Source organism: Trachypithecus francoisi, unplaced genomic scaffold, assembly GCF_009764315.1.
Source record: "Trachypithecus francoisi isolate TF-2019V2 unplaced genomic scaffold, Tfra_2.0 Lachesis_group12, whole genome shotgun sequence".
NCBI classification, from domain to species: Eukaryota; Metazoa; Chordata; class Mammalia; order Primates; family Cercopithecidae; genus Trachypithecus; species Trachypithecus francoisi.
The window spans coordinates 63,605,307-63,631,767 of NW_022681457.1; the positions used below are offsets into that span (position 1 = coordinate 63,605,307).

The following is a 26,461-nucleotide window of genomic DNA, read 5'->3' on the forward strand; positions in this document are numbered from 1 at the left end:
AATCCCATGCCCACAATGTGGTTTCTGTTTGTTGAAATGTTCTTAGATTTGGTCATCTTTACTACTTGCTGTTGTCTTCATGGGGCCCTGACTGGCTTTGGCATAACTAGGCTGCTAGGGGAATAGTTCTTAAGAGAGTCATTTTATGTATTGGATTTTATTCTGATGCGTTTTCCTCGCTGAAAGCTGGTTGTTGTTATTTGTTGTTTTTTTCTATCTTAGGTGGTGGTTGACACAGCACAGATTGAGAATAAAGAAGCCTATGCCCCCCAGATCAGTTTAGAAGGCTCTAGAATCGTGGTTCAAGTCCCATCCACATGGTAACGTGCCTCTTACTTTCACCGGAGCCTAAGCTCTCACTGACGTTTGCACATCTTTCAAATGATGGCCTTGTTTTGAACAATCCTCACGCTGGCTGACGCAGCAAGTCTTGCTGCATGTGCAGGTTTATGGGCAGCAGTGGTATGTTAGTGGCATGTATCATGATTATTGGTCTATGATGAGAAAGCCAAGAGGTCTGAAAAATGATCTCATTGACCATAAGGTAACTAAAATGTTATATACTCTTGGATCATAATGAGCAGTATTATCTTTATTACTGAGTCTACAGCATTTAAACATAGTATATCATTTTCTGTAACTCACCCAGTGTTCACTAAAGCCGAGTAGAGAACATAGAATTCCTTCTCCTCTGTTCCAACTACAACCCTGATGATCTTGAGCTCATGTTATGACACACCCAGTATCTTTACAAATCTTGGGACAAACAGTCATTTTTAGATACTATATTTGTAACACTTATAAGAGATAAAAGATTATTCTTAATTTTTTTTTTTTGAGACGGAGTCTTGCTCTGTCGCCCAGGTTGGAGTGTAGTGGCCAGGTCTCAGCTCACTGCAAGCTCTGCCTCCCGGGTTTATGCCATTTTCCTGCCTCAGCCTCCTGAGTAGCTGGGACTACAGGTGCCCGCCACCTCGCCTGGCTAGTTTTTTGTATTTTTTAGTAGAGACGGGGTTTCACCATGTTAGCCAGGATGGTCTCGATCTCCTGACCTCGTGATCCACCCGTCTCGGCCTCCCAAAGTGCTGGGATTACAGGCTTGAGCCACCGCGCCCGGCCACACTTTTTTTTTTTTTTTAAGTTCCTACAAATCAGAAGAAAATGGTCAAGGGACATGAACAGCTAAGTCAGAAAAGAAGACATATGATCAACAAATAGATTAAGAAAATGTAATGGCCAGGTGTGGTGGCTCACACCTATAATCCTATCACTTTGGGAGGCCAAGGCAGGCAGATCGCCTGAGATCAGGAGTTTGAGACCAGCCTGCCCAATGTGGTGAAACCCCATCTCTACTAAAAATACAAAAATTATCCAGGCATGGTGGGGCGGGGGGCCTGTAATCCCAGCTAATCAGGAAGCTGAGGCACAAGAATCGCTTGAACCCGGAAGGCGGAGTTTGCAGTGAACTGAGATTGCACTACTGCATTCCAGCTGGGCGATAGAGCAAAACTGTCTCAAAAAAAAAAAAAAAAAAAAAAAAAACGGTATAACTTCACCTAATAATCAGAGACAAAGTAAAGAAACCATATGGGGCCAGGTGGGGTGACTCACACCTGTAATAATTCCAGCACTTTGGAAGGCCGTAGCAAGTGGATCGCCTGAGGTCAGGAGTTTGAGACCAGCCTGGCCAACGTGGCGAAACCCTCTCTCTACTAAAAATACAAAAATTAGCCCAGCGTGGTGGTGTGCACCTGTAATCCCAGCTTGAGGCAGGAGAACCACTTAAGCCTGGGTGACAGAGATTGCAGTGAGCAGAGATCGTGCCACTGCACTCCAGCCTGGGTGACAGAGCGAGACCCCGTCTCCAAAAAAAAAAAAAATATGATGTCATTTTGCCCAGAATATTGTTAAATTGTTTTAGAATAACTATACTAAATATAGTGGCAATACTAGTTTGAACCAGACTGTGAAAACAGGCAAAGGGGTTGTTGAATAAATACAGCCTTTCTGGAGGGCAGTTTAGTATATTAGAAGCCTAAAATAAGCGATACGACCTCAACAATTCCAGTTTCGCCTCTAGAAATTTATCTTTGTGGTGTGTATTCACATTCAACTATAAGGATGAGCATCATAGCTTTATTAATAAACAGGAAAAATTAAGCATATATTGGAAGGCATTTGCTATTAAAATGATAATCTGCATGAATATTTAGCTATAAGAGAACATATTTAAATCATTTAAGTAGGCAGAGATACTAAGGAACAAAGAGGCGCCATTGGTGCCTATGTGAACTAAAATGGTAGTTGGGTAAGGCATACAAGTTGTATTTAAACCATTTGTTCTTTTTTTTTTTTTCTTTTTCTTTTTTTTTGAGATGGAGTCTTGGTCTGTCGCCCAGGCTGGCGTGCAATGGCGCAATCTCAGCTCCCTGAAGCCTCTTCCGCCTGGGTTCCAGTGATTCTTCTGCCTCAGCCTTCTGGGTAGCTGGGATTACAGGCACACGGCACCACGCCCAGCTAATTTTTGTATTTTTAGTAAAGACAGGGTTTCGCCATGTTGGCCAGGCTGGTCTTGAACTCCTGACCTCAGGTGATCCACCCGCCTTGGCCTCCCACAGTGCTGGGATTACAGGCGTGAGCCACCATGCCTGGCCCATTTGTTCTTGAAATGTAAGAGTACAATAGTTGATTCTGTAAAAAATGTTTAGAATCTATGAATATATTAAGTAAAGATTGGCAGTTCACTTTGTGTCATAAAACCTCCCTTCTATAAGTACTCTGCCACCAAAAAGTTTTTATGTTTTTAAATTAATTTTTTTTTTGGTAGAGACTAGATCTCATGCTGTCCCCCAGACTGGAGGGCAGTGGTGTGATCATGGCTTACTGTAGCCTTGAACTCCTAGTCTCGAGCAATCCTACCACCCTAGCCTCCCAAGTAGCTGGGACTACAGGCATGCGCCACCATGCCTGGCTAATTTTTAAGTTTTTTTGTAGAGATGGAGTCTCACTATATTGGCCAGCATGGTCTGGAACTCATGGGTTCAAGTGATCCCACTGCCTTGGCCTTCCAAAGTGCTGGGATTGCAGGCATGAGCTACTGTACCTGGCTCAAAATTTTAAGTTAATTATAGGGTGGCATACTGTGTCCTGAAATTAATGGTAATTTATACACATATTTTTCATTTCTATCAAACAGTAAACCAGAGGCTCACTTTTCTGTAAGATTTTTATGTTCCTAAATTCTTTTTTTTTTTTCTTTTGTTCATACCCAAGGTCAGGAAGACTATGTAAGGGCATAGGTCATTGGGGGGGTCAGTCACTTTAGGGTGTGGCTGCCACCACTGAATTTGGTGAGACTTTAAGGGTTGGTAGGAGCTGGCCAGGTACAGGGGTGAGGGTGTGTCAGGCTGGGTAGTCAGTGTTCTACTGAAATGTGTTCCTGAATTTTTTTTTTTTTTTTTTTTTTTGAGAGAGTTTTGTTCTTGTTGCCCAGGCTGGAGTCTCCTGGGTTCAAATGACTTTCCTGCCTCAGCTTCCTTAGTAGCTGGGATTACAGGCACCCACCTGCATGCCCAGCTAATAAATTTTGTATTTTTAGTAGAGATGGGGTTTCACCATGTTAGCCAAGCTGGTCTCAAACTCCTGACCTCAGGTAATCCACCCGCCTTGGCTTCCCAAAGTGCTGGGATTACAGGCGTGAGCCACTGCACCCGGCCCTGAATTCTTAAATTTTTCCAATTCAGGCTGTCATTGGAAAATGTTAAAACTTAATCAGAATTCTCATTTTGAATAAAACAGTTTGAACTTTTGGATGGTTGGGTGAATATAAACAGCCAATGCAAAAATGGCTAACACTTCGGTTTATTTTGAAAACTCTTCCTGTGGGGTTGATTTCCTTTGTAACTCATTGCACCCCCACAAAAAAGACCTTGTAGACTGTGAGTCCTTGTAGAGGCTCCCTCTGCTGGCTGCTTTTGGTAATTTTGCAAAATTTTAATTCTTTTGTTTTTTTCAAATTACAGAATACTGTATGTGCTTGTTGGGAAGAATACAAACAGAAATGATTGCTTTACTCCACCAGGAGAAAAAGGATATTGCTATCCATCCATGCTTCATTTCACTGAATATTTACTGAATACTTATTGTGTACCAGACACTGTTCTGGGCTCTGGGAATTTAATTATGAGCAAGACACACAGGGTCCCTGCCCCTCATAAACCAACTTGAGAATAGAGAAGGGGGAGACAGCTGTTAAGTATAAGAGATGAGTTCAAACACAGGCGGGCATATGATGGAAATGAGAGGAGAGCGCCAATATATGATAGAGAATAAGTGGGATAGAGATTGGGGGGAGACTTTTAGACGAGTCAGTCTGGAAGGGGTTCTGACGATATGACGTTGGATTTGAGAGGAGCCTGCCATGGAGAGAGCAGACGGGGAGCACACTTCAGGCAGAAGGAATGCCAGTGCAGAGGCTTCGGGAGTGAACCAGCATGGAACGAGATGCGCTAGGTGGTGATAAGGACGGGAAGTTATAGTTGTCAAGACTTGCAGGGCCCTTGAGGGAACCGGGCTTTTAATCTAAGAACAGGTACAGGGTTTTAAGCAAGTTTTGATGATTTGTCAGCAGAATGGGTTTAGCTACTTAAGGGCATTTTATTGATCAGCTCAAGACTGATGAACAAAATAAAAATGCCAGTTTGTTAATTGTTGATTTTTCAGAAAGATTAATTATTATCACCAGAAACTGGAGTACTCTTTTCTGCATGGCCAACAAATGCTTTCCTAGTGGGCAAACATGTGACAAGCCAAGTCACAGCAAGACTTGGCTTGGGAACAAGAGCAAATGTGTCCTGATTATCAGTGATTCCAGACGGAGAGAATTGGGTGCACTGAACCCTGGGCAGGCTCAGTTGCCAAGATTCTCTCTGAGGAGTCCAAGGTCTAGCTGGGCACTAGCAGAGCTTGCGTTGTTGTTCACCCTTTCCTGTGCTTCAGAGCCTGGCTGACTCTCATTTCATTCTCTTATGCATTTCTTTGATACATTTCTTCCCAAGTCAAAGTCATGTTAGGGAGTACTGCTACCTCCTTGGGTGACTTTGCAAGTGTTGAGTTCACCATTTAGCTCCTAGAGTGCCCAGGATTTGGCAGACATCATCTTCCTAGTAGACCTGTGCTGTTCAGACTGTTTTCCCTCTCAGAAAAAGGCTCTTGGCCGGACCAAGTGGGTCACACCTGTAATCCTAGCACTTTGGGAGGCTGAGGCAGGAGGATCACCTGAGCTAAGGAGTTCAGGACTAGCCTGAGCAACATAGTGAGACCCTGTCTCTACAAAAAAATTAAAAAATTAGCCGGGTGTGGTGGCACATGCCTGTAGTCCCTGCTACTTGGGAGGCTGACATGGGAAGATGGCTTGAGCCCAGGAGGTTGAGGATACAGTGAACTTTGATCACACCACTGCACTCCAGCCTTGAGGACAGAGTGGGACTCTGTCTCAAAAAAAGGTTGGGGGGCTCTTGGTGTAGGTACCCTGAATGGACAGTGGAGACCCAAATGATGAGAAGCAGTTGGCCGTATCCAAATCTCAGGAAAGAGAAATTCGGGCAAAGGCAGCAGCAAGAACAAAGGTCCTAGGTGTGGACAAACCCATCCAGGGAAAGAGAAGGCCTCACGGCTGGGACAAGGTCGAAGGGCTTTGAGGACTGTGGTGAGGGTTTAGATTTTATTTCAATCACGATGAGATGCCGTTGAAGGGTTTTAAGCAGGGGAGTGATGTGCTCTGATTGGCACTACAGGAAGCTCACTCTGGCTGCTATGTGAAGGATGGGCTTTGGAGGTACAGGAGTAGAGAAAAAAGAGACCAGGTGAGAGCTTGGTCCTGAAACCCAGGAGTGGTGGTTTCCTGAAGCAGGGATTTCATAAACAAGGTGATGAGAAGTGCTTGGATTCTGGATGTGTTTTATAAGAACATCTGTCAGGATTCACTGATGGACTGCATGCAAGATGTGAGGAACTAGAGAGGATGTGTTAAGTTTTGGGGTAGACAGTTGTGTTGTTTACTTATTGGAGAAGTCAGCAGGAATCAGAGTGTCTGAGCTAGCACAGACCCCACAGGTTAAGGGCTCAGCCCCGCAAGGCTACTTCCCACTTCAGATGCCATCCACAAGTCCCAGGTGGTCACCCGACTTCTAACCAGTTGGCTATAAGTTGAGGGTTCCCATAACCTCCAGGTTTGATATTTTGCTATAATGTCTCACAGAACTCAGTAAAACATTTAATTACATTTATGGTTTGTTATAAAGGATATTATAGCAGATACACAGCCAGGTGAAGAGGTGCATAGTGTGCAGTGTATAGGATGGGGCCCCGAGCCTCCATGCCCTTGCCAGGTGTGCCCCATGCCTAGCACCTCAGTGTGTTCACCAGCGTGGAAGTTCTCAGAACCCGATGATCTAATGATTTTTATGGAGGCTTCACCATATAAGCAAGTCATCTTATTAGAACAAAAGACACTATCACCCAGGAAATCTCAAGGGTTTTAGGAGCTCTGTATGAGTAACTGGAGGCAGAGACCAAATATATATTCTGATATCACGAGACCTCAGACCCTTTTGCTTCCTCCTCCTCTTGTGGAGCAGTGAGTTCCAGGGTCAGCCCTGTTGTTTTCTCCATGTTCTTACAGTTACTGAATTTTTGTTGGGCGCCAGAAGTACATAAAAGTTGTAGCCTTTTCTATGAGACCTGCTTGAAACACCTTTGCAGAGAAGGGCAGCCAAGACTAATGCAGCCTAATCTGTGCCTAGGTGCCTGAAAGAAGACCCTGCCACCATGTCCCTGCTGCAGAGAAGCCTTGATCCTGAGAAGACCCTGGGTCTGGTGGACGTGCTCTACACAGCCGTGCTGGACCTAAACCGCTGGAAGGCTGGAAGGTTGGTGTCTGTGCGGGTCACTTAAATTGTCTGTGGTTTGCATTTAGATGCATACTGAGGGGACAGTGTGACTCTGCACAATTTCATGTGTGCTTATGTTACTGATAGTATGCAGTATTGTAAATAAGGCAATACAGACTTTTTAGTAACTTTTACTTTCAGAATAATGTAAAACCTGCAGCAAAGTGGCAAGAATAATACAAAGAACTGCTCCATGCCCTGTACCCATATTATCCTATTTGCTAACATTTTTGCCTTCCTTTGTTTTGTCGTTTGAGAGGAAGTCCATCAAGAGGACTTTTAACTCAACTCATATTCTCCTTATGAATTAAGAACAGAGAAATGTTTAGAAAATTTACTTATGTCTTTTAGAATTTGTTTTCTTGGCTGGGCGCGGTGGCTCAAGCCTGTAATCCCAGCACTTTGGGAGGCCGAGACGGGTGGATCACGAGGTCAGGAGATCGAGACCATCCTGGCTAACACAGTGAAACCCTGTCTCTACTAAAAAATACAAAAAAAACTAGCTGGGCGAGGTGGCGGGTGCCTGTAGTCCCAGCTACTCGGGAGGCTGAGGCAGGAGAATGGCGTGAACCAGGAGGCGGAGCTTGCAGTGAGCTGAGATCCGGCCACTGCACTCCAGCCTGGGCGACAGAGCAAGACTCCGTCTCAAAAAAAAAAAAAAAGAATTTGTTTTATTTTTCAATCCGTTCTCTCAGGTTGAACTTGAAAAATGTGTATACATCTGGTAGGAGCCTTAAACATCTAGCCATGGCCCCTCTCCCTTTTCTTTTCTTTTCTTTTTTTTTTTTTTTCTTTTCTGTCTTAGTCTTTGTGTTTGGTTTTGTCATCTTGTCTTTATAGGATCTGGCTCTGTCACCCAGCCAGGCTGGAGTGTAGTAGTACAATCTCAGCTCACTGCAGCCTCCCCCAGCTCCTGGGCTCAAGTCATCCTCCCACCTCAGCCTCCCCAGTAGCTGGGATTACAGGTGTGCGCCACCACGCCCAGCCAATTTTTGTATTTTTCATGAAGATGGGGTTTCGCCGTGTTGGCCAGGCTGATATCAAACTCCTGACCTCAAGTGATCTGCCTGCCTTGGACTCCCAAAGTGCTGGGATTACAGGCGTGAGCCACCATGCCCAACCTTTTCTCCCTTTCTTAACTCATGAGTACACAAAGGCCAGAATAGTGAAGTGACTTTTCCAGGGCCACACAGCCTTCTCCTGCCTCAGCTCCTGACCCCATGCCCTTTCGCTCTGTAGGGCTCCATTTTAGTATGGGGAAAATGTGCTCAGGAAACTTTGAAAGTCACAGCCATCTTTTGGGACAACATTGGTGCGTAGTATCCCTACACCCCCCACCACCTCCCTCTGCTTTGTGGAGTTGTCCATTGTCCCTCTGCTGTATTTGCGTGGCTGTAGCCCCTGTCCTCCAGGTACAAAGCTAGCTTCTGCAGGTTGCATCCCCACATCTAGCCATGCTTTCCCCTCCTGTGCCACCATTAGAGGATTTCACTCAATCACACTCCTCAGGCCAGAATCCTAGCAGAACTTCCAGTCCTGTGTTAGACACTGTAGATTTCATACTCTCCAAACCCCTGGGTGTTCATTTATCTATAAAATAAGTGAACCCGATACCAATCAGAGAGGTTTTTCTTGCTCTCAACACCATTCTTAAATACAAAGAGGTCCATTCTATTATTTTATATATTTGTCTTTTTTTTTTTTTTTAAACAAATATCTGTTTAAATAGGGAGCAAGCTTTACCCTGCATACAGATCCAGCTGCAAAGGGAGATCTGTGATTTTGGCAACCAGGCTGACCTGCCTTCTGGAAATGGAAACAAATCTTCAGGTGGCCTGCAGAAGACATTCTCCAAACTGACATCCCGGTTCACCAAGAAAGCTTCATGTACTAGCTCCAGCAGCAGCACAAATTATTCCATCCAAAATACCCCTTCTAAAAACATCTTCATAGCTGGATGTTCAGAAGAGAAGGCCAAAATGCCTGGCAATATTGATACAAGGTTACAAAGCATTTTGAACATTGGTAATTTCCCCAGGACTACAGACCTTTCACAGTCAGCTCAGAATTCCAGTAATCCAGTGGCCAATGGCTTTCTCATGGAGAGGCGTGAGAACTTCCTGCATGGAGATGATGGCAAGGATGAGAAGGGTATGAACTTACCAACTGATCAGGAAATGCAAGAGGTGATAGATTTTCTCTCGGGCTTTAACATGGGCCAGTCACATCAGGGCTCTCCGTTGGTGACAAGGCGTAATTCTGCTGCCACAGCCATGGTGACTGAGCAGAAGGCAGGAGCCATGCAGCCACAGCAGCCGTCACTGCCCATGCCCCCTCCACCACGGGCACCCCAGGCTGGGGCACACACACCTCTGACACCCCAGCCAGGACTGGCACCTCAGCAGCAGTCCCCAAAGCAGCAACAACCTCAAGTCCAATACTACCAACACCTACTCCAGCCCATTGGACCACAGCAGCCCCAGCCTCGGGCACCTGGGAAATGGGTACATGGCTCATCCCAGCAGCCAGGGCAGACTGTTGGAGCAGGTCTGTCTCCTCTTGGTCAGTGGCCGGGCATATCTGATCTCAGTTCTGACTTGTACAGCTTGGGTCTGGTGAGCAGCTATATGGATAACGTGATGTCAGAGGTTCTGGGACAGAAGCCGCAGGGACCTAGAAATAACACGTGGCCAAACCGTGACCAAAGCGATGGAGTCTTCGGAATGCTGGGAGAGATCCTGCCTTTCGATCCTGCAGGTATGTGAGGCCTCCCACCCCTCGCCCAGTGTCAACAGCAAACGCAACTGCTGAGGTCTTCCCAGGGCCTGTCTACCACAGCCTTACTTGTGAAGGTGAAATCACTTAATCCCCCTTTACGACCCTTTCTCACTGTGGAGGCGAGTGTGGGGCAGATTTAGCAAGAGTGGGAAACAGTGGTGAGAAAGGGGCTGAGAACGTGAGTGGACTATTTTTCTTACTTTATAGAGAACAGAACTGAGGCTAAGAGAGGTTACTTGAATAGCTCAAAGTCCCATAGTTCAAGTGGGCTCCAGTCTAGGCCTGCCCACTCCCAGCAGCCAAGATCAACAGTCTTTTGTGGGGTGCTTTTTTCCTGATTATATAACCTGTTCTTTGCGATGCTTTTTTTTTGCCTAAACTCTAGGACTTATGATAGGTAACAGACACCCTCCTGCCTTCATAGAATACAGCTTTTCCTGGCCTAGACAATGAAGATACCACCAGAGTCATCTTAAGAAATTAGAGAAGGAATTTACAAACAAGAACAAACTAGGAGGAGGAATTAAGGGGGAAAAGCCAAAAATAAGTAAATTAAAAAGAAAAATAGAGTAGAAATTGCAAATAACTCTAAAGGATCTTTGGAAGACCAATAAAATATATAAGCCAATTTAAGCTTGATTAAGAGAGAACAAAGAAAAACAAAATTAGGAAATAGGGTACATTAAAAGCACTTTAGTGGCTCATGCCTGTAATCCCAGCACTTTGAGAGGCTGAGGCGGGAGGATCACTTGAAGCCAGGAGTTCAAGACCAGCCTGGTCAACATCACAAAACCCTCATCTCTAAACAAAAAATCAGCTGGGTGTGGTGGTGCTTAGGAAGCTGGAGCAGTAGCATCCCTTGACCCCAGGATTTTGAGGCTGCAGTGAGCTGTGATCATGCCACTATACCCCAGCCTGGATGACAGAGAGAGACCCTGTCTCAAAAAAAAGCCACTTAAGTCATTACCATCTAAGACTTAATAGCAATACATTTGGAAACTCAGCAGAAAATCGATTCTTTCCTAGCAAAATAGGCATTACAAAATTATACCAAGAAGTGGAAAACCTGGCCGGGCACGCTGTCTCATGCCTGTAATCCCAGCACTTTGGAAGGCTGAGGTAGGCAGATTCCAGGAGGCCAGGAGTTCAAGACCAGTTTGGCCAACATAGTTCTACAAAAAATAAAAAATTAGCCAGGTGTAGTGGCACATGCCTGTTGTCCCAGCTCCTTGAGGCTGAGGTGGGAAGATCACTTGAGCTCAGGAGGTTGAGGCTGCAGTGAGCCATGATCACACCACAGCAGCCCAGCCTGGGCAACAAAGTGAGACTCTTGTCTCTAAAAAATAAGTAAATAAATGAAAAATAAAAAAGACTATCTACCAAAAGCTAATAGCAAATAGTGCCTTATATAATGAAACAAAAATCATTTCAGTTAATATCAGGAATCAGACAAGGGCAACCGTTATCACCTGTAGCATGTAACTTTGTCTTGGACTTCACAGCAAATGCAGCAAGACAAAAAGCAATGAAATAAGTGGTCTAAGCTTTGGAAAATGATAGATTAAGTAGCACATCTTTTTGCTGATAATAGAATTGAACCCCCCCCCAAATCTAAAATTAGTAAGAGAATTTGGTAACATAGGTACATGCAAACTTTTTTCTCTAATTAAATTAGCAAAAGGCATACAGAAGTAGAAAATGTATTTCATTCACACGGGAGTACTGTGAAATGTTACAAATAAGTATAGCAAATACTTGTACAAGTAAATCCCCACCAGAAGAGGAGATTCCTTGCTGAAACACCCCCGCACTTGTTCCAGGAGGGAAGTTAATGCTGGGGTTAACACTCTTTTTTTTTTTTTTTTTTTTTTGAGACAGAGTCTCGCGTTGTTGCCCAGGCTGGAGTGCAGTGGCACGATCCCCACTCACTGCAACCTCTGCCTCCTGGGCTCAAAAGATTCTCCTGCCTCAGCCTCCTGAGTAGCTGGGACTACAGGCGCCCACCACCACACCCGGCTAATTTTTATATTTTTAGTAGAGACGGGGTTTTGCCATGTTGTTCAAGCTGGTCTTGACCTCCTGATCTCCGGTGATCCACCCACTTCAGCCTCCCAAAGTGCTGAGATTATAGGCGTGAGCCACCGCACCTGACCATTGCTCATGTCTTCTGAAAATTCTTCATGCCGCTGCTCCTGCTGTCTTGTGCTTGCTCCCCCTGGGTGGATGGATATAGGAAAGCCTTGTGCCTGCAACCCTGGGCCACAAGAAGGGTAAACACCTCCATCCTGCTAAGAAACAGCAAGCCCACTGGCTACCACCCACTGCTATGGGCACAGTGCGTTTTCTCAGTTGATCATAAATGGTCTGTACATTTTTTGACTGTCATGTAACTAAATTCAGAATATAAACAGTATTTGTCAGAATCGTATCATATTTGAGGCCGGGTGCATTGGCTCACGCCTGTAGTCCCAGCAGTTTGAGAGGCTGAGGCCAGCAGATTGCTTGAGGCAAGGAGTTCAAGACCAGCCTGGCCAATATGGTGAAACCCCATCTCTACCAAAAGTACAAAAAAATTAGCCAGGTGTGGTAGTCCCAACCACCTGGGAGGCTGAGGCACGAGAATTACTTGAACCCAGGAGGCAGAGGTTGCAGTGAGCTGAGATGGCGCCACTGCACTCCAGCTTGGATAACTAGAGTGAGACTTGTCTAAAAAAAATTTTTTTTACATAAGAATGTTACCATATTTGACCTCTGAGTCCTGGACACCTCTTATGTCTGTAGACTACAAATCCTACTCTTTCCCTTCTGGGTGTTCCTTTCTGCCCCTGAAGTCCATGGTGTAGTTTGCTACAGACCCTGCCCCCAGGGCGTAAGATCTGCATAGCCCTTGATGCAGATTAAGGAGGAGCGCCCCTATGGACAGAATCAGAGGGCGCCATCTAGTGCCCCTGTCTGGATAGGCAAACTCAGTGCGGGATGGGGGTCGTGAGACAGGACAGTGTGACTGAGATCATCTTGTGACAGTGCCCTAGGATAAGCTGGTAATGGGATTGTGCCCTAGCATCTTCCCTAATTTTAAGCTAAAAAATGAATTGCTGAGTCACATTTATGATTCATGGATGCTTTCCTGCCATATGTTTTTTTTTTTTTTGACACTTTCTGTAAACGCCATCTGTGCTTTTCTCCCGTTTGTACTGCCCTGCATATACCCATTCAGCACTGCCAGTGTTTCCAGCCACCTCTTAAAGCATTCTGAAGTTTCATTTTATTCTTTGCCACACTTAAGATATTCAGATGGAATCAGCAAATCTCCTGTCCAATAGCCAGGAAAATACTAGATCAAACTTTAGCTCAAGTGGGAACAGCATATAACCTCTATCTGGCTGACCCCAATGCTTTGATGCTTTGTTAACTTTCAGGTTATCAGTTGGCCAAAGTCGTCATCTGATTTTCTAAGTTGTTAGCTAATGACTCTAGGTACAGAGCACTAAGACGCTGGACTTCTTTTAAGTTGGAGTTTCGCTCTTGTCACCCAGGCTAGAGTGCAATAGCGCGATTTCGGCTCCCTGCAACCTCCGCCTCCCAGGTTCAAGTGATTCTCTTGTCTCAGCCTCTTGAGTAGCTGGAATTAAAGGTGCCTGCCACTACATCCGGCTAATTTTTGGTATTTTTAGTAGAGACGGGTTTTCACCATGTTGGCCAGGCTGGTCTCGAATTCCTGGCCTCAGGTGATCCACCCGTTTCGGCCTCCCAAAGTGCTGGGATTACAGGCATGAGCCACCAAGTCCAGCCCGGGTGTTTTTTTTTTTGTTTTTTGTTTCTTTTTTTTAAGACAGTGTCTAGCTCTTTCTCTCAGGCTGGAGTGCAGTGGCGCAATCTTGGCTCACTGCAACCTCCACCTCCCGGGCTCAAGTGATCCTCCCACCTCAGCCTCCCAAGTAGCTGTGACTACAGGTGCACACCACCACACCCAACTAATTTTTTTTTTTTTTTTTGAGACAGAGTCTTGCTTTTTCTCCCAGGCTAGAGTGCAATGGCATGATCTCGGCTCACTGCGACCCCTGCCACCTGGGTTCAAGCGACTCTCCTGCCTCAGCCTCCCGAGTAGCTAGGATTACAGGCACCTGCCGCCGCGCCTAGCTAATTTTTGTATTTTTAGTAATGACAGGGTTTCACCATCTTAGCTAGACTGGTCTTGAACTCATGACCTCATGATCCACCTGCCTTGGCCTCCCAGAGTGCTGAGATTACAGGCGTGAACCACCGCGCCTGGCCCACACCCAGCTAATTTTTGTATAGATGAGGTTTCTCCATGTTGGCCAGGCTAGTCGCGAACTTCTGGGCTCAAGCGATCTGCCCACCTCATGCTCCCAAAATGCTAGGATTACAGGAGTGAGCCATTGTGCCTGGCTGATGCTAGAAATTTTTTTAAGTTATTAGTATTTGTCTTTAAAATCTAATCATGGGTAAATCAAGCCATTTTTCTTTCTTTTTGTTTCTTTCACACTTACCTGCCTCTGTCCTAGGCATAGCCCTTCCGGACATCCCTGGCACACACTGTGCCTCAGCCCTAGGTGCTACAAGTCCCATCTCCCCACAGCAGGGTGCTGGGCACAGCCTACAGCCCACGCTGTGGGGCACAAGCCTGGCAGCTCCTCACTGCCTTTCATTGCATGTGTGACCAGCATGTCAGCAAAGCATAGGGAAGGACCAAGAGGCCAGTTTCTCCCCAAACCCGGTTTGTTCCTTTTGTCGCAATGCAGTGGGCTCAGACCCAGAGTTTGCACGCTATGTGGCAGGAGTGAGCCAGGCGATGCAGCAGAAGCGGCAGGCCCAGCATGGTCGCCGGCCAGGCAACCCCCGGGGCAACTGGCCGCCTATAGATGATGCCCATCGGACCTGGCCCTTCTCCGAGTTCTTCACAGAAGGGTGAGTGCTGGGTACTGCACGGAATCCGAGTTTGAGACCCAAGTGTCCCCCGAGGGGCCTGTGAGAAGCGAGGCTCCTTGCCTGTGGGCATTCTTTTCAAGCAGTTCAATTCCAAGCCCCCATGTGAGAGAGTGACATGGGATTAAATCTTTAGGGGTCAGAGTCATGTGGCTGACTGTTAGATGCCAAGTAGTGTGATGTGTCCCTGTGAACATGTCATTGGTATACATTCATGATTTTCAAAACACACTCTTCAGCCCTAGACAAGGCGCTTACATGATGGTGCTTGTGAGATAAATGCATATTTAACACGGCCTTTATACTGAAATGAGTGTGGCTGTGAAGCCCACATGATTTATAGAATGCTGTCATTATAGCCTACAAAAAGCAAAGGTGTACAGTTGAGATTCTAGTATATTGACAGAATTGCAAATTTTTATCATAAAGACAAGTGGGGAATTTTTTATATCCCATATTGCTACCTGGTTAATAAATCTGGGTGATTAAAGACCAGCTCAACTTTTAGTTTTTTCTTACTTCTTAATTTTTTTTTTAACTTAAAAACATTTTTTTTCTTTCAACTTTTATTGTAAGTTCAGGGGTACATGTGCAGGATGTGCAAGTTTGTTGCAAAGGTTAACGTGTGCCATGTTGGTTTGCTGCACAGATCATCCCATCACTTAGGTATTAAGCCCAGCATCCATTAGCTATTCTTCCCCATGCTATCCCTCCCTTGTTTTTTCGAAAACAAATTTCATATACAAACCATAGGCTTCTTAGAGGAATAAAGGGAAGTGAAGAATATATATTACTTTTGAAATAAGGCAAAGGAGGAAAACCTCACGTTTTAAGAAGGGAGAGACAAGAGACCACTATTTGGTTATGGGATGAATGCAGGGTAAGGACTGCCCTTTCAGGGTGGGGTGGAGGGTGGTGGGGCTGCAGGAGGCCCTGGCGCAGCTTCTCTCTCTGGCTTTCAGGGATGGCCTGCATGGTGCCTGGTCGGGTGCTCAGGGAGACTCTGCCAGCTCGAGTGATGAGACATCCTCAGCTAACGGGGACAGCTTGTTCTCCATGTTTTCAGGGCCTGACCTCGTTGCTGCTGTCAAGCAGAGAAGGTATGAAGGGATTTCTAAACCAAGGTGGGGAGAGAGGGGCATGTGACTGCAACCCATGGCTCACTCCCTGGGAAAGCCAGGAGCTCAGTCGCTCCTAGTCTCCCTGTGTGAGAGGAGGGGCTCTTCCAGCACTGCCTGGCTGAAGCCTCTAAAGAGCACCTGCAGGAGGCAGTTTCCACGAGGAAGAGCCGGCCTCGTCTTGTGCCGGCTGGATTTGAGAGACAGGGTGGCCGGTGCTGGTCTGTGCCTTGCAGGAGGCACCCCTTTCTGTGGGAAGAGCAGGCCCTTGGTTGCGAGTTCTAATCTGGACTCACCAACAGGCTCTGCAACCCCAGACAAGGGGCTGGCCCTCACTGACCCTCGGTCTTTTTATTAAAGATGGATAAAATGACCTCTGAATGGCATTTCAAAGTTGGAAAAAGTAGTAATATAGCATATTCAGACCTGAGAATGTTTCAAAAGTAGTCACAAAAATTAAAATGGGCTGTGAACTAAGAGGAGAGCTTGGTTAGAAATAAGTAGAGAAACTGCTGTGGATATGAAAGCAAGGTTAGGGTGGCAGACTAAGGGCCATGGGCGGGAGTGGGGGGTACACAGGGCTCCCAGGTACTCGAAGCCATGCTGTGGAGCAGAGCGGGAGGCTGGGTTACATGGTCCTTGCCGGACAGGCCAGGCTCCGTCGGATAGGCAGTGGGGAGCGGGTAGGTGAAGACAGAATGGTACTTGCACAGAATAGTAGTGGGGTGGGGGGTGGCAGTGACCAATCCCGAGCACACATTCAGATGCTTTCTGTCCACACTTGTAGTCCCAGCTACTCGGGAGGCTGAGGTGGGAGGATCACTTTAGCCTGGGAAGTTGAGGCTACAGTAAGCTGTGTTTGTGCCACTGCACTCTAGCCTAGGCAACAGAGTGAGACCCTGTCTCAAAAATCAAACAAAAAATCATGTCAGGTTAGGCTAGGTGCTCTGAAGGAAAATAAAGCAGGGTATGAGGGTAGTAAACGCAGAGAACAGATGGATGTTCTATTTTCAGAGCTTAGTCAATGAGACTTCAGATGAGCAGAGAGCTGAACAAAGTGCAGCAGCAGCTAGTGGGGAATTGGCAGTGGGGTATGGGTGAGGGGGGAAGAGTCAAAGATGACATGCAAGTTTTCCGCCTGAGCTTCTGTGAAGGGTGCCGTGAACTGAGGGGCAAAGCCTGCAGGAAGAGCAAGTTTGAGCCGGGGTGGAGTTTGAGACTGCTGTTTCAGACATATGACTGATTCGACTTCTGAGAAGTCACATCTGGCACCATCTCTGCAGAGACTGTTGTCTGCATGCAGGAGTGCTGGCTCTGATCTGGCCACATCCTGCCTTTTTCATTCAACTTTGTAACAGTCACATATCCTTAGTGCTTGGAAACAGTATCTCTTAAATGAATTAACAAAAAGCCGGCCAGGCCTGCTGGCTCACACCTGTAATCCCAGTACTCTGGGAGGCTGAGGCAGGCAGATCACCTGAGGTCAGGAGTTCGAGATCAGCCTGGCCAACATGGTGAAACCCTATCTCTACTAAAAATACAAAAATTAGGCCGGGCGCAGTGGCTCAAGCCTGTAATCCCAGCACTTTGGGAGGCCGAGACGGGTGGATCACGAGGTCAGGAGATCGAGACTCATCCTGGCTAACACGGTGAAACCCCGTCTCTACTAAAAAATACAAAAAACTAGCCGGGCGAGGTGGCGGGCGCCTGTAGTCCCAGCTACTCGGGAGGCTGAGGCAGGAGAATGGTGTAAACCCCGGAGGTGGAGCTTGCAGTGAGCTGAGATCCGGCCACTACACTCCAGCCTGGGCGATAGAGCGAGACTCTGTCTCAAAAAAAAAAAAAAACAAAAAAACAAAAATTAGCTGCGCATGGTGGCACATGCCTGTAATCCCAGCTACTCGGGAGGCTGAGGCACAAGAATTGCTTGAACCTGGGAGGCGGAGGTTGCAATGAGCTGAGATCATGCCAGTACACTCCAGCCTGGGAAACAGAGTGAGACTCGGTCTCAAAAAAAAAAAAAAAAGCAAAGAAGGTGGACTCAGCATCTGAGTAAAGCCAGTGCCTGTCTTTGCCTGCCACCCCCAACCCCAGCTCCTCTGCACTGGCCGTGCAGGAGCGCATCATTCAGTTCTGGCTCCCCTTTACCCCCTTTACACCATGGACCCATGCAGCCCTCCTCCCCTCCTAGAACCAGGGCCTGGAGTTGCTGCAGCCTAGCACTAGTGTGTCCCATGCAGGTGGGCTAGCCAGGAAGCCAGGCAATCACTGCCCTGAGCTCTTGGTTCTTTCAGGAAACACAGCAGTGGAGAGCAGGACACCAGCACGCTGCCCTCACCGCCTCTCCTCACCACAGTGGAGGACGTGAACCAGGTATTCAGGCAGGCTCTGTGGGCACAGACTTGGGCTAGCTTCCACAGCTGCAGTTTTCAGAGGGCCTCAAAGTAATGAGGGGTCTTCTTTGTGATGATTAACTGTGTAAATGATTAGCTTCCTCAGCTGACTCAGCCACAGGAAGTTCTATGGCTGTGCTGTCCAGTATGATAGCCATTCACCACATGTGGCTATGTAAATTTAAATACAAATAAAAATTCAGGCTGGGCATGGTGGCTCATGCCTGTAATCCTAGTGCTTTGGGAGGCCAAGGCAGGAGGATGGCTTGAGGCCAGAGGTTTGTGACCAACCCAGGCAACATAGACACTGTCTCTACAAAAAAATTAAAAGATTAGCTAGGCATGGTGGCACATGCCTATAGTCCTAGCTGCTCAGGAGGTTGAGGCAGGAGGATGGCTTGAACCCAGGAATTTGAGATTACAGTGAGCTATGACTGCACCATTGTACTCCAGCCTGGGTGATAGAGCGAGACTGCCTCTAAAATATTTTTTTAAAAGAATTAATCAACCGGGCACAGTGGCAATGCCTGTACTCCCAGCACTTTGGGAGGCCGAGGCGGGTGGATCATAAATGAGGTCAGGAGGTCGAAACTATCCTGGCTAACATGGTGAAATCCCGTCTCTACTGAAAATACAAAAATTAGCCAGGCATGGTGGCACACGCTTGTAATCCCAGCTACTCAGGAGGCTGAGGCAGGAGAATCGCTTGAACCTGGGAGGCGGAGGTTGCAGTGAGCCGAGATCGCGCCACTGCACTTCAGCCTTCAGCCTGGGTGAGAGACAGACTGCGTCTCCAAAAAAAAAAAAAAAATTTCCTCAGTTTGCACTAGCCACATGTGGCAAGTGGCTACCGTGTAGGCACAGAACATGGCTATCATTGCAAGAAGTTCTGTTGGACAGGGCTGTGGGAGAGAGTGGGGCTCTCACCCTGCCTCCTAGGTGGGAATAAGGGCCAGGGATCTGGGGAGGTGGAAAAAGATGATACATTGCCCAAAATGCCACTAAGAACTCTTTTCTGTCTCTCAGGATAACAAAACCAAAACGTGGCCACCCAAAGCACCCTGGCAGCACCCTTCCCCGCTTCCCAGCACGCTGCCCAGCCCCAGCACACCACTCTATGCAGTCACCAGCCCCGGCAGCCAGTGGAACGACACCATGCAGATGCTGCAGTCCCCAGTGTGGGCCGCAACCAACGACTGCAGTGCCGCCGCCTTCTCCTACGTGCAGACCCCACCACAGCCCCCACCCCCACCAGCACACAAGGCAGCACCCAAGGGCTTCAAGGCCTTCCCTGGGAAGGCTGAGCGCAGGCCAGCCTATCTGCCCCAGTACTGACCCCAGGCCAGCCTGCCTGCCTGCCCAGAGCTGTGGGGATGGGTGTCCCCATCCCAGGGCCGCCTAGCTGACACCAGCCACTCAGAGGACCAGCGCGCCCCATCCCAGGGAAGGTTCCTTGGGGACAAGGGTGGTTGGCAGCTCCCAGCCTTTAAACCTGGCTTCTCAAACATTGGCAGCATCAGAGCCCTGGAGAGCCAGTTGGAGACACATGCGTCTGGCCTTTGGGGGCTTGCTGGGGAACCTGCATGCCTAATAAGCCCCGCAGGTGACTCTGATGCAGGCACCACGGCCACACTTGAAGAAACATAGCTCTTGGGTTTTTAGTCCTGCTTTGTGTTGAGAAGACATCAGGCCTGAAAGCTGAGGGCATAACTGACCATTTTTCAGAAACCCTCTCCTCCCTCCTCCACACCTTGAGTGATGACCACACCAATCACTGTATTTTTATAGCTATTTTTTTCATGTAGGTTTTTAGTTAAAACATCTCCTGCCTAAAATGTATTGAATATTTTAAGATAACAGATATACTGGCTGGAGGTTTAACACTAAGCTTATACAAAATGGGCAAAATATAGAATATTTGTGATTAGAAGCAGTCACCTGGGGTTTCTGCGGGTGGACAGTTCCTCGCCACCCAGCAGCACCCAGGGACTGTGGCCTTTCCCAGCTTTATGGAAGCAGGATGGTGGAACTCGTGTCGGAGGTATACTGCTGAAGGTGCGTGGCGGTGGACCAGCCGGCTGCTGTCCATGTGCAGAGCAAGGCTGCACCTGCTGCCCTTCGATCCTTCCACATATGGCCAGGACACTGCCACAGTCCTCGGGGTGTGGTCAAGGGGCACTCAGAGACACCTGCACTAGAAATTACATTGACATTGTGAGCTGGCTCAGAAGACAAACTAATTAAGATGTAGATAGAAATTAATTTAAGGTCTTTTCTTAAAAAATCCACCTCATTTTCAGTTAACATGTGCCATTAAATAGATAACATCCTGTGGATTTAGGGATATTTTCCAGCCAGAATGGATCCAGAAGAATTGAATGGTGCTTAAATTGAGAAATAATAATAAATATATCTATATAGAATAGACATATCCCATTGTATATTAACTGAGGTTACAGAAAGTTCTTTATATAAAACTTATTTAAATTTTTCATATTTCATCTTTGAAAAAGTCTAATTGAGAAAAATCCATAATATTTTCTAGTATGAAAGTTTGACAGTATTAATATTTTTTTTATATTTTCTTAAATCATTAAACCATTTTAATATATGTTAACTACTAATAAATGATTTATTCTTTCTAACTCCATATAAGCTTTTCCAGCAAAGATTGTAATAACACATTTATGTTCTCGTTTTTCTACAGATACAAGTAAATTTATATATAAAAATACCAAAAAGAGGACGGGCGCGGTGGCTCACGCCTGTAATCCCAGCACTTTGGGAGACCGAGGTGGGCGGATCACAAGGTCAGGAGTTCAAGACCAGCCTGGCCAATATGGTGAAACCCCAACTCTTACTAAAAATACAAAAATTAGCCAGGCGTGGTGGCGGGCGCCTGTAGTCCCAGCTACTTGGGAGGCTGAGGCAGAAGAATCGCTTGAACCCGGGAGGCGGAAGTTGCAGTGAGCCAAGATTGTGCCACTGCACTCCAGCATGGGTGACCAAGCGAGATTCCGTCTCAAAAAGAAAAAAAAAAAAAAGAATATATATATACACGCACATATATATATGTACGTACACACACACACACACACACCACACACACACACACACACACACACACAAATTCGAGAGGACCCTTAGGGTGTCTGAGCCCAGCCACCTGAGTTTTTAGTACTGTGTTGTCAGGCTGTTCCCAGGCCTCAGGTGTTGTCTTTTGTGCTGTGTGGGGATGCATTGCTGCCTGTATTTATGATCTTTTGCCGTGGTTCTGAGCATTCACCTCACCATGTTTACAAAGAACTGTTTTGTATATAGACATTTTCAGGCACGTGCTTTGCACCAACCCTGCGTGGCTCCTGTCTGTGTTAGCTGTCACAGTGTGCACACTAATCTCTGTTAAAGTTGTCTATGGCTGTTCTACTTGTAAGATAGTTTTCTATTTCCTTCAGTAATGTGTCCACAGTACCCTGTATTTCGAGTTCTATTATACTGATGTACTCTTGTTTTAATAGTGCCTCCCCAAAGGCCTCACCTTGGACAGAGGTCAGTCCTTGATGCCCCAGCACAGGTGATGTCGCTAATTGTCACTTTCCAGTTTGTTTTTCTCTATTAAGGAAGACATTTTCTAATTGCATCTCCATGGGCTGTGAGACTGTGTGAAGCCGTTTGTGTGGTCTCCATGTAGGTGCTGTGTTCCCGGCACCGCCTTGCTCTGAACACTGGTAATTCCAGGTGCTGCGCTTGGCAGAGGGGGTCTCGCCAAAGCGCATGTGTGTGCGTGTGTGAATGTATGTGTCCTTTGCATGGTCAGGCGTGGCTGCCTTGCTAGGGCATCAGCAGGACATTGTGTGTATAGTTACAATGCTTCCAAACTGGAACTCTACATTTTGTATCTTTTAAAGCTCCTATAAGTAAAATAACTATTGGCTTTATTAAAAATATACATTTAATAATACTTTGTATCCTTGTTTAAAATGAACTGCAGAGGACATTATGTCAAAAGCCCTGCCTGATTCATTGCTTTGAAAAGCTGCACACTGAGTTGGTTTTTAGGTCAGCCTGTCCTCTGATTCTAGCAAGGGGAAGACCACTTGGGATATTATGGTGAGCTGAAGTGGATGGGCAGGAGGCAGAACAAGCAGCTACACCTCCTCTATTGGCTTCCCTAAGGCCCAAGCTGGTTTAGGCCCCTGTGCAGGGGAAGCCAGTGCAGTAGTGAAGGAGATGTCCTCTGAAAGGTGCAAGCTCTCTGGGTTGGGGTCTGCCAACACCCATGTCCCACCAAATGTGGATGCTGTGACTTGCCCAGCTAGATTGTCCAATGAGGAGACCCAGGAATGAGGGCTTATTTTACCCTCTCCCCAAACCAGGGACCCAATCTATGGCAGAGATACTGTGCCACACGGGGATAAGAAGGACCTGTCTCTGCCTGCCGCAGTGGCTCACACCTGTTATCCCAGCACTTTAGGAGGCTGAGGCAGGTGGACCACGAGGTCGGGAAATCAAGACCATCCCGGCCAACATGGTGAAACCCCACCTCTACTAAAAATACAAAAATTAGCTGGGCATGGTGGCGCGTGCCTGTAATCCCGGCTACTCAGGAGGCTGAGGCAGAAGAATCGCTTTGCTTGAACCCAGGATGTCGGAGGTTGCAGTGAGCCGAAATCGTGCCACTGCACTGCGTGCAGCCTGTCGACAGAGCAAGACTGTCTACAAAGAAAAAAAAAAAGGCCAGGCATTGTGGCTCACACCTGTAATCCCACCACTTTGGGAGGCTGAGGCGGTGGATCATGAGGTCAGGAGTTCAAGCCCAGCCTGCCCAACATGGTGAAACCCCATCTCTACTAAAAATACAAAAAATTAGGTGGTATGGTTGTAGGCATCAGTAATCCCAGCTACTCGGAAGGCTAAGGCAGGAGAATTGCTTGAACCCAGTAGGCAGAGGCTGCAGTGAGCCAAAACTGCTCCACTGCACTCCAGCAAGACTCTGTCTCAGACAAAAGGAAAAAAAAAAGAAGGACCTGTCTCACTGGATGATGCCATCCTGCTAAAGCGGAAGGAAGATAGTATCGTGAGAACCACAAATGGAGGGCAGGTCACAAGAGCATTTCAACTCTTTCATTTACAGAAAGCACCTTATTGGAACCATTTTTGCTGACCTGAAGGAAATGGAGTAATGTGGGGATTAATATATAAGCTGCTGGTGTAGGAACCACTCTTCTTTCTGCCAAGGTGCCCTGAAGCTGAGCATGGGGACCAAGTCCCAGAGCCTTCCAAATGCACCTCAGGACAAAGTTGCTCAGTAACAGCCATGTTGCCAGAGAGTGCTGAAGAATACACTGGAAGTCCATATTAAAAAGCTAGCAGGGGCTGGGTGTGCTGGCTCACACCTGTAATCCCAGCAATTTGGGAGGCTCACCTGGGAGGACTGCTTGAGGCCAGGAGTTCAAGACAGCCTGGGCAACATAGTGAGACCCCATCTCTTTAAAAAAAAAAAAAGGCCCATATTTTATTCAAGTGTGTTCCCGTTTAACACAAGCACCCAGTTCTCTTGACTAGTTCTGATTCACAGCAGTGCTGGAGGCCAGAGGGCGGGAGTCCCGTAGCTCTGGCTGTGTGCGAATGAGTGGGGAGGGAAGCTGAGCAGATGCTACACCTGACCTACTGCAGGGGCCTCACAGACCTCAGCCCATCTGAGGTACTTGGGAGGCTTGTGACCTTCCTTTCCCACCTGGGGGCTCCTTGGATCGGGGGGGGGGGGGGGGGGGGGCTTCCAGTTTGGAGGCTGAGATGCCGCATGCCAACCATGGGGCTGTTAGGGGATGGCTTTTGTGCACTGTGTGGCCACTCCGTGACCTGCCTCCTAATGTGGAGACAGGAAATAAACCTTCCCAGTGATCAGCTTCTCCACTGCCCAAAAGCATGTATGTGAACAGCATGACTGGCTACCTCCCAGCCACAGGTACCCGGGAGTCGGAGGCATCTCCAAGGGTAGGCTCTGGAAATAAGACATGCACCTGGCCTTACAGCACAGGGGTGAGCTCCTGGGCCCAGGCCTCTGTGTGTCGGTGAGGGGACTGAATGTGGCTTGTACTGGAATACTGACTTGGAGATGTGGGCCTAGGTGAGGGAGAAGGATTGTTTGAGGCATGTCACATTCATTTCAACATTCACTAATGTCACATAAGGGCTAGGCCCTTGCTAGGAGCCAAGACTGCAAAGATAACAGTCCCTGCCTTTAAAACTCAGTATTTTAGGGGAGACAACCCATCTTTCCCGTCCTTGATAAGAGAACCAGCATCCACCAGCAACCCAGTTGCTCAGGCTGAAATCCCAGAAGATATTCTTCATTTCTTCATTTCCTCATTCAACTAATCAACAAGTCCTATAAGCGTATTCCCAAGCACACTCAAATTTCACCATGTTCTAGCCAGGTGCTGTGGCTCACACCTATAATCCCAGCACTTTGGGAGGCCGAAGCAGGTGGATCACCCAAGGTCAGGAGTTTGAGACTAGCCTGCCAACATGGTGAAACCCCGTCTCTACTAAAAAATACAAAAATTAGCTGGGCATGGTGGCGGGTGCCTGTAATCCCAGCTACTCAGGAAGCTGAGGCAGGAGAATTGCTTGAACTCGGGAGGTGGAAGTTGCAGTGAGCTGAGATCTCACCATTGCACTCTAGCCTGGGCAACAAAGCAAGACTCCGTCTCAAAAAAAAAAAAAAAATTCCACCATGTTCTTACATCTCCACTGCTATCTACCTGGACTTCACCTGGCTCCTGCCTCTACCCCCACAGCCTCAGGGTTTCCCATGCACCCTCCCCTACTTCCAAGTAGCCTTGCCATGTGTCCCTCCAACTTGCCTACCTGTTGCTCCCAAGGCTGCTTGGGCCTCTCCATCAGTTTTCTGGGGTTAGAGCCCATCTTCCAGCCTGGCTTCGTTTCTCATGACAGCACTTAGCACTCTTCTGGAGTTTGTGTTTGCATTTGTGTCTCATTGGAATGAAGGCCCCATGAGAGCAAGGAGCGAGTCTTGTTCATGGCCGCATGTGCAAGGTGCAGGACAGGTCCTGTGACCACCACAATGCAACTTGAGACAGATGAAAGGACGTGTTGCCGGGGCCAGAACTTACGAATTCTAATACTGAGCAAAAAAATAGAACTAGAGGCCAGGTGCAGCGGCTCATGCCTGGAATCCCAGCACTTTGGGAGGCCAAGGTGGGAGGATCACTTGAGCCCAGGAGTTTGAGGCTGCAGTGAGCCGAGAGCGTGCCACTGCACTCCAGCCTGAGTAATAGAGCAAGACTCTGTCTCTAAAAACGAAAAACAAAACAACCAAACGAAAAGTCTCTCGCGTTGGGCTAAAAGAATACTATTAAATACATCATTGAGGCTGTCCCAGGACTGGGAGGGGATTAGCACTACGGTGGAGATGCGCATAGGCCCAAGCAGGCCTCAAATAAATGTAAAGCTTTTTATTCTCGTGGAAACACCTATGTACAATGAAGAAAATGTGTTTAAGCACCTAGCAAAGGATTCGGGGCCCTAGTAACGAAGCCCCAAAACGACAAGAGTCGGTAGCGTAGGGTAAAGCCAACAACGGGTACAAGCTCTAGGGCTCTTGGGGGCGTGGTGAGGAGGCGGTCCCTCCACGCACCACTCCCGGTGTGCGCATGCGCACTCACCACGTCCATCCCAGACGTGCGGACCCGGGTGTCTGCAAGGCTCGGTGTCTTCAAGGCTCGGTCTCCGCACTCCAGCGCCCGACCCTGCGCGGGGACATGCGCACAAGCTCTCGCCCAGCCCACCCGGACGTGCTGGCCCACACGCACACGCGTGCGCACCTCTCCCCGCGCCGCGCCCCATCCGCGCCTGCGCTCAACCCCGCCTACACCTGCTCCGTGGCCTCCCCGGAGACAGTGAGCCAACCCCGGCAGCTCCACGGAGCCCTAGAGGCGCGGGCCGCACGCCTTCGCCGGTAAACATGACTCAGCATCCTCGGTGGACTCGCCCCCCCGCCCTGGAACAGATGTCTAAAATCCATCGGCGTGGAAACGCCACGCCCCGCCCCGCTCCCGACTCCTTCAGCTCGGGCCCCAGAACTGACCACCCCACCAATCCCCTGCCCCAGTCCCTCTGCCTTCTCTCCCATGACTACCTGTCCTCCAGGGCCTGCCTGACCCCTGTCCAGCGGCCCTTAAGTAAGGTCTGAGATGTCTAAATGTCCATACCTCAGTTTCCCCATCTTTAGAACGGGGCTCTTGTTTGG

At 47.7% G+C, this 26,461-nt stretch overlaps 1 protein-coding gene and 1 long non-coding RNA gene across 9 annotated transcripts in view; one reads left to right on the forward strand and one right to left on the reverse strand.

The window, feature by feature from the left end:
• The window catches only part of GARRE1 (granule associated Rac and RHOG effector 1), a 106,171-nt gene extending 84,024 nt beyond the window's left edge, over positions 1 to 22,147 (forward strand). For 3 of the 7 annotated variants that reach the window (XM_033225647.1, XM_033225649.1, XM_033225648.1), the window contains exons 8-14: positions 223 to 320; positions 6,804 to 6,929; positions 8,680 to 9,707; positions 14,492 to 14,657; positions 15,638 to 15,775; positions 18,088 to 18,166; positions 19,213 to 19,589. In XM_033225647.1, the coding sequence (XP_033081538.1) occupies positions 223 to 320; positions 6,804 to 6,929; positions 8,680 to 9,707; positions 14,492 to 14,657; positions 15,638 to 15,775; positions 18,088 to 18,166; positions 19,213 to 19,521 (1,944 nt within the window). In that variant the 3' untranslated portion in view covers positions 19,522 to 19,589. Of the gene's footprint in view, positions 1 to 222; positions 321 to 6,803; positions 6,930 to 8,679; positions 9,708 to 14,491; positions 14,658 to 15,637; positions 15,776 to 18,087; positions 18,168 to 19,212 lie in introns of those variants that run through there. The other 4 variants (XM_033225650.1, XM_033225651.1, XM_033225652.1 and 1 more) reach the window with 4 other exon arrangements.
• Positions 19,653 to 26,214, reverse strand: LOC117092305. 2 transcript variants are annotated; one of them, XR_004440721.1, is made up of 2 exons: positions 25,878 to 26,214; positions 19,653 to 20,380 (listed from the first exon to the last, which is right to left on the reverse strand). It is a non-coding gene; the product is annotated as an uncharacterized LOC117092305 (long non-coding RNA). The 2 variants fall into 2 exon arrangements; XR_004440720.1 differs by lacking the exon at positions 25,878 to 26,214 and adding an exon at positions 25,060 to 25,867.
• Positions 26,215 to 26,461: the final 247 nt, after the last annotated feature.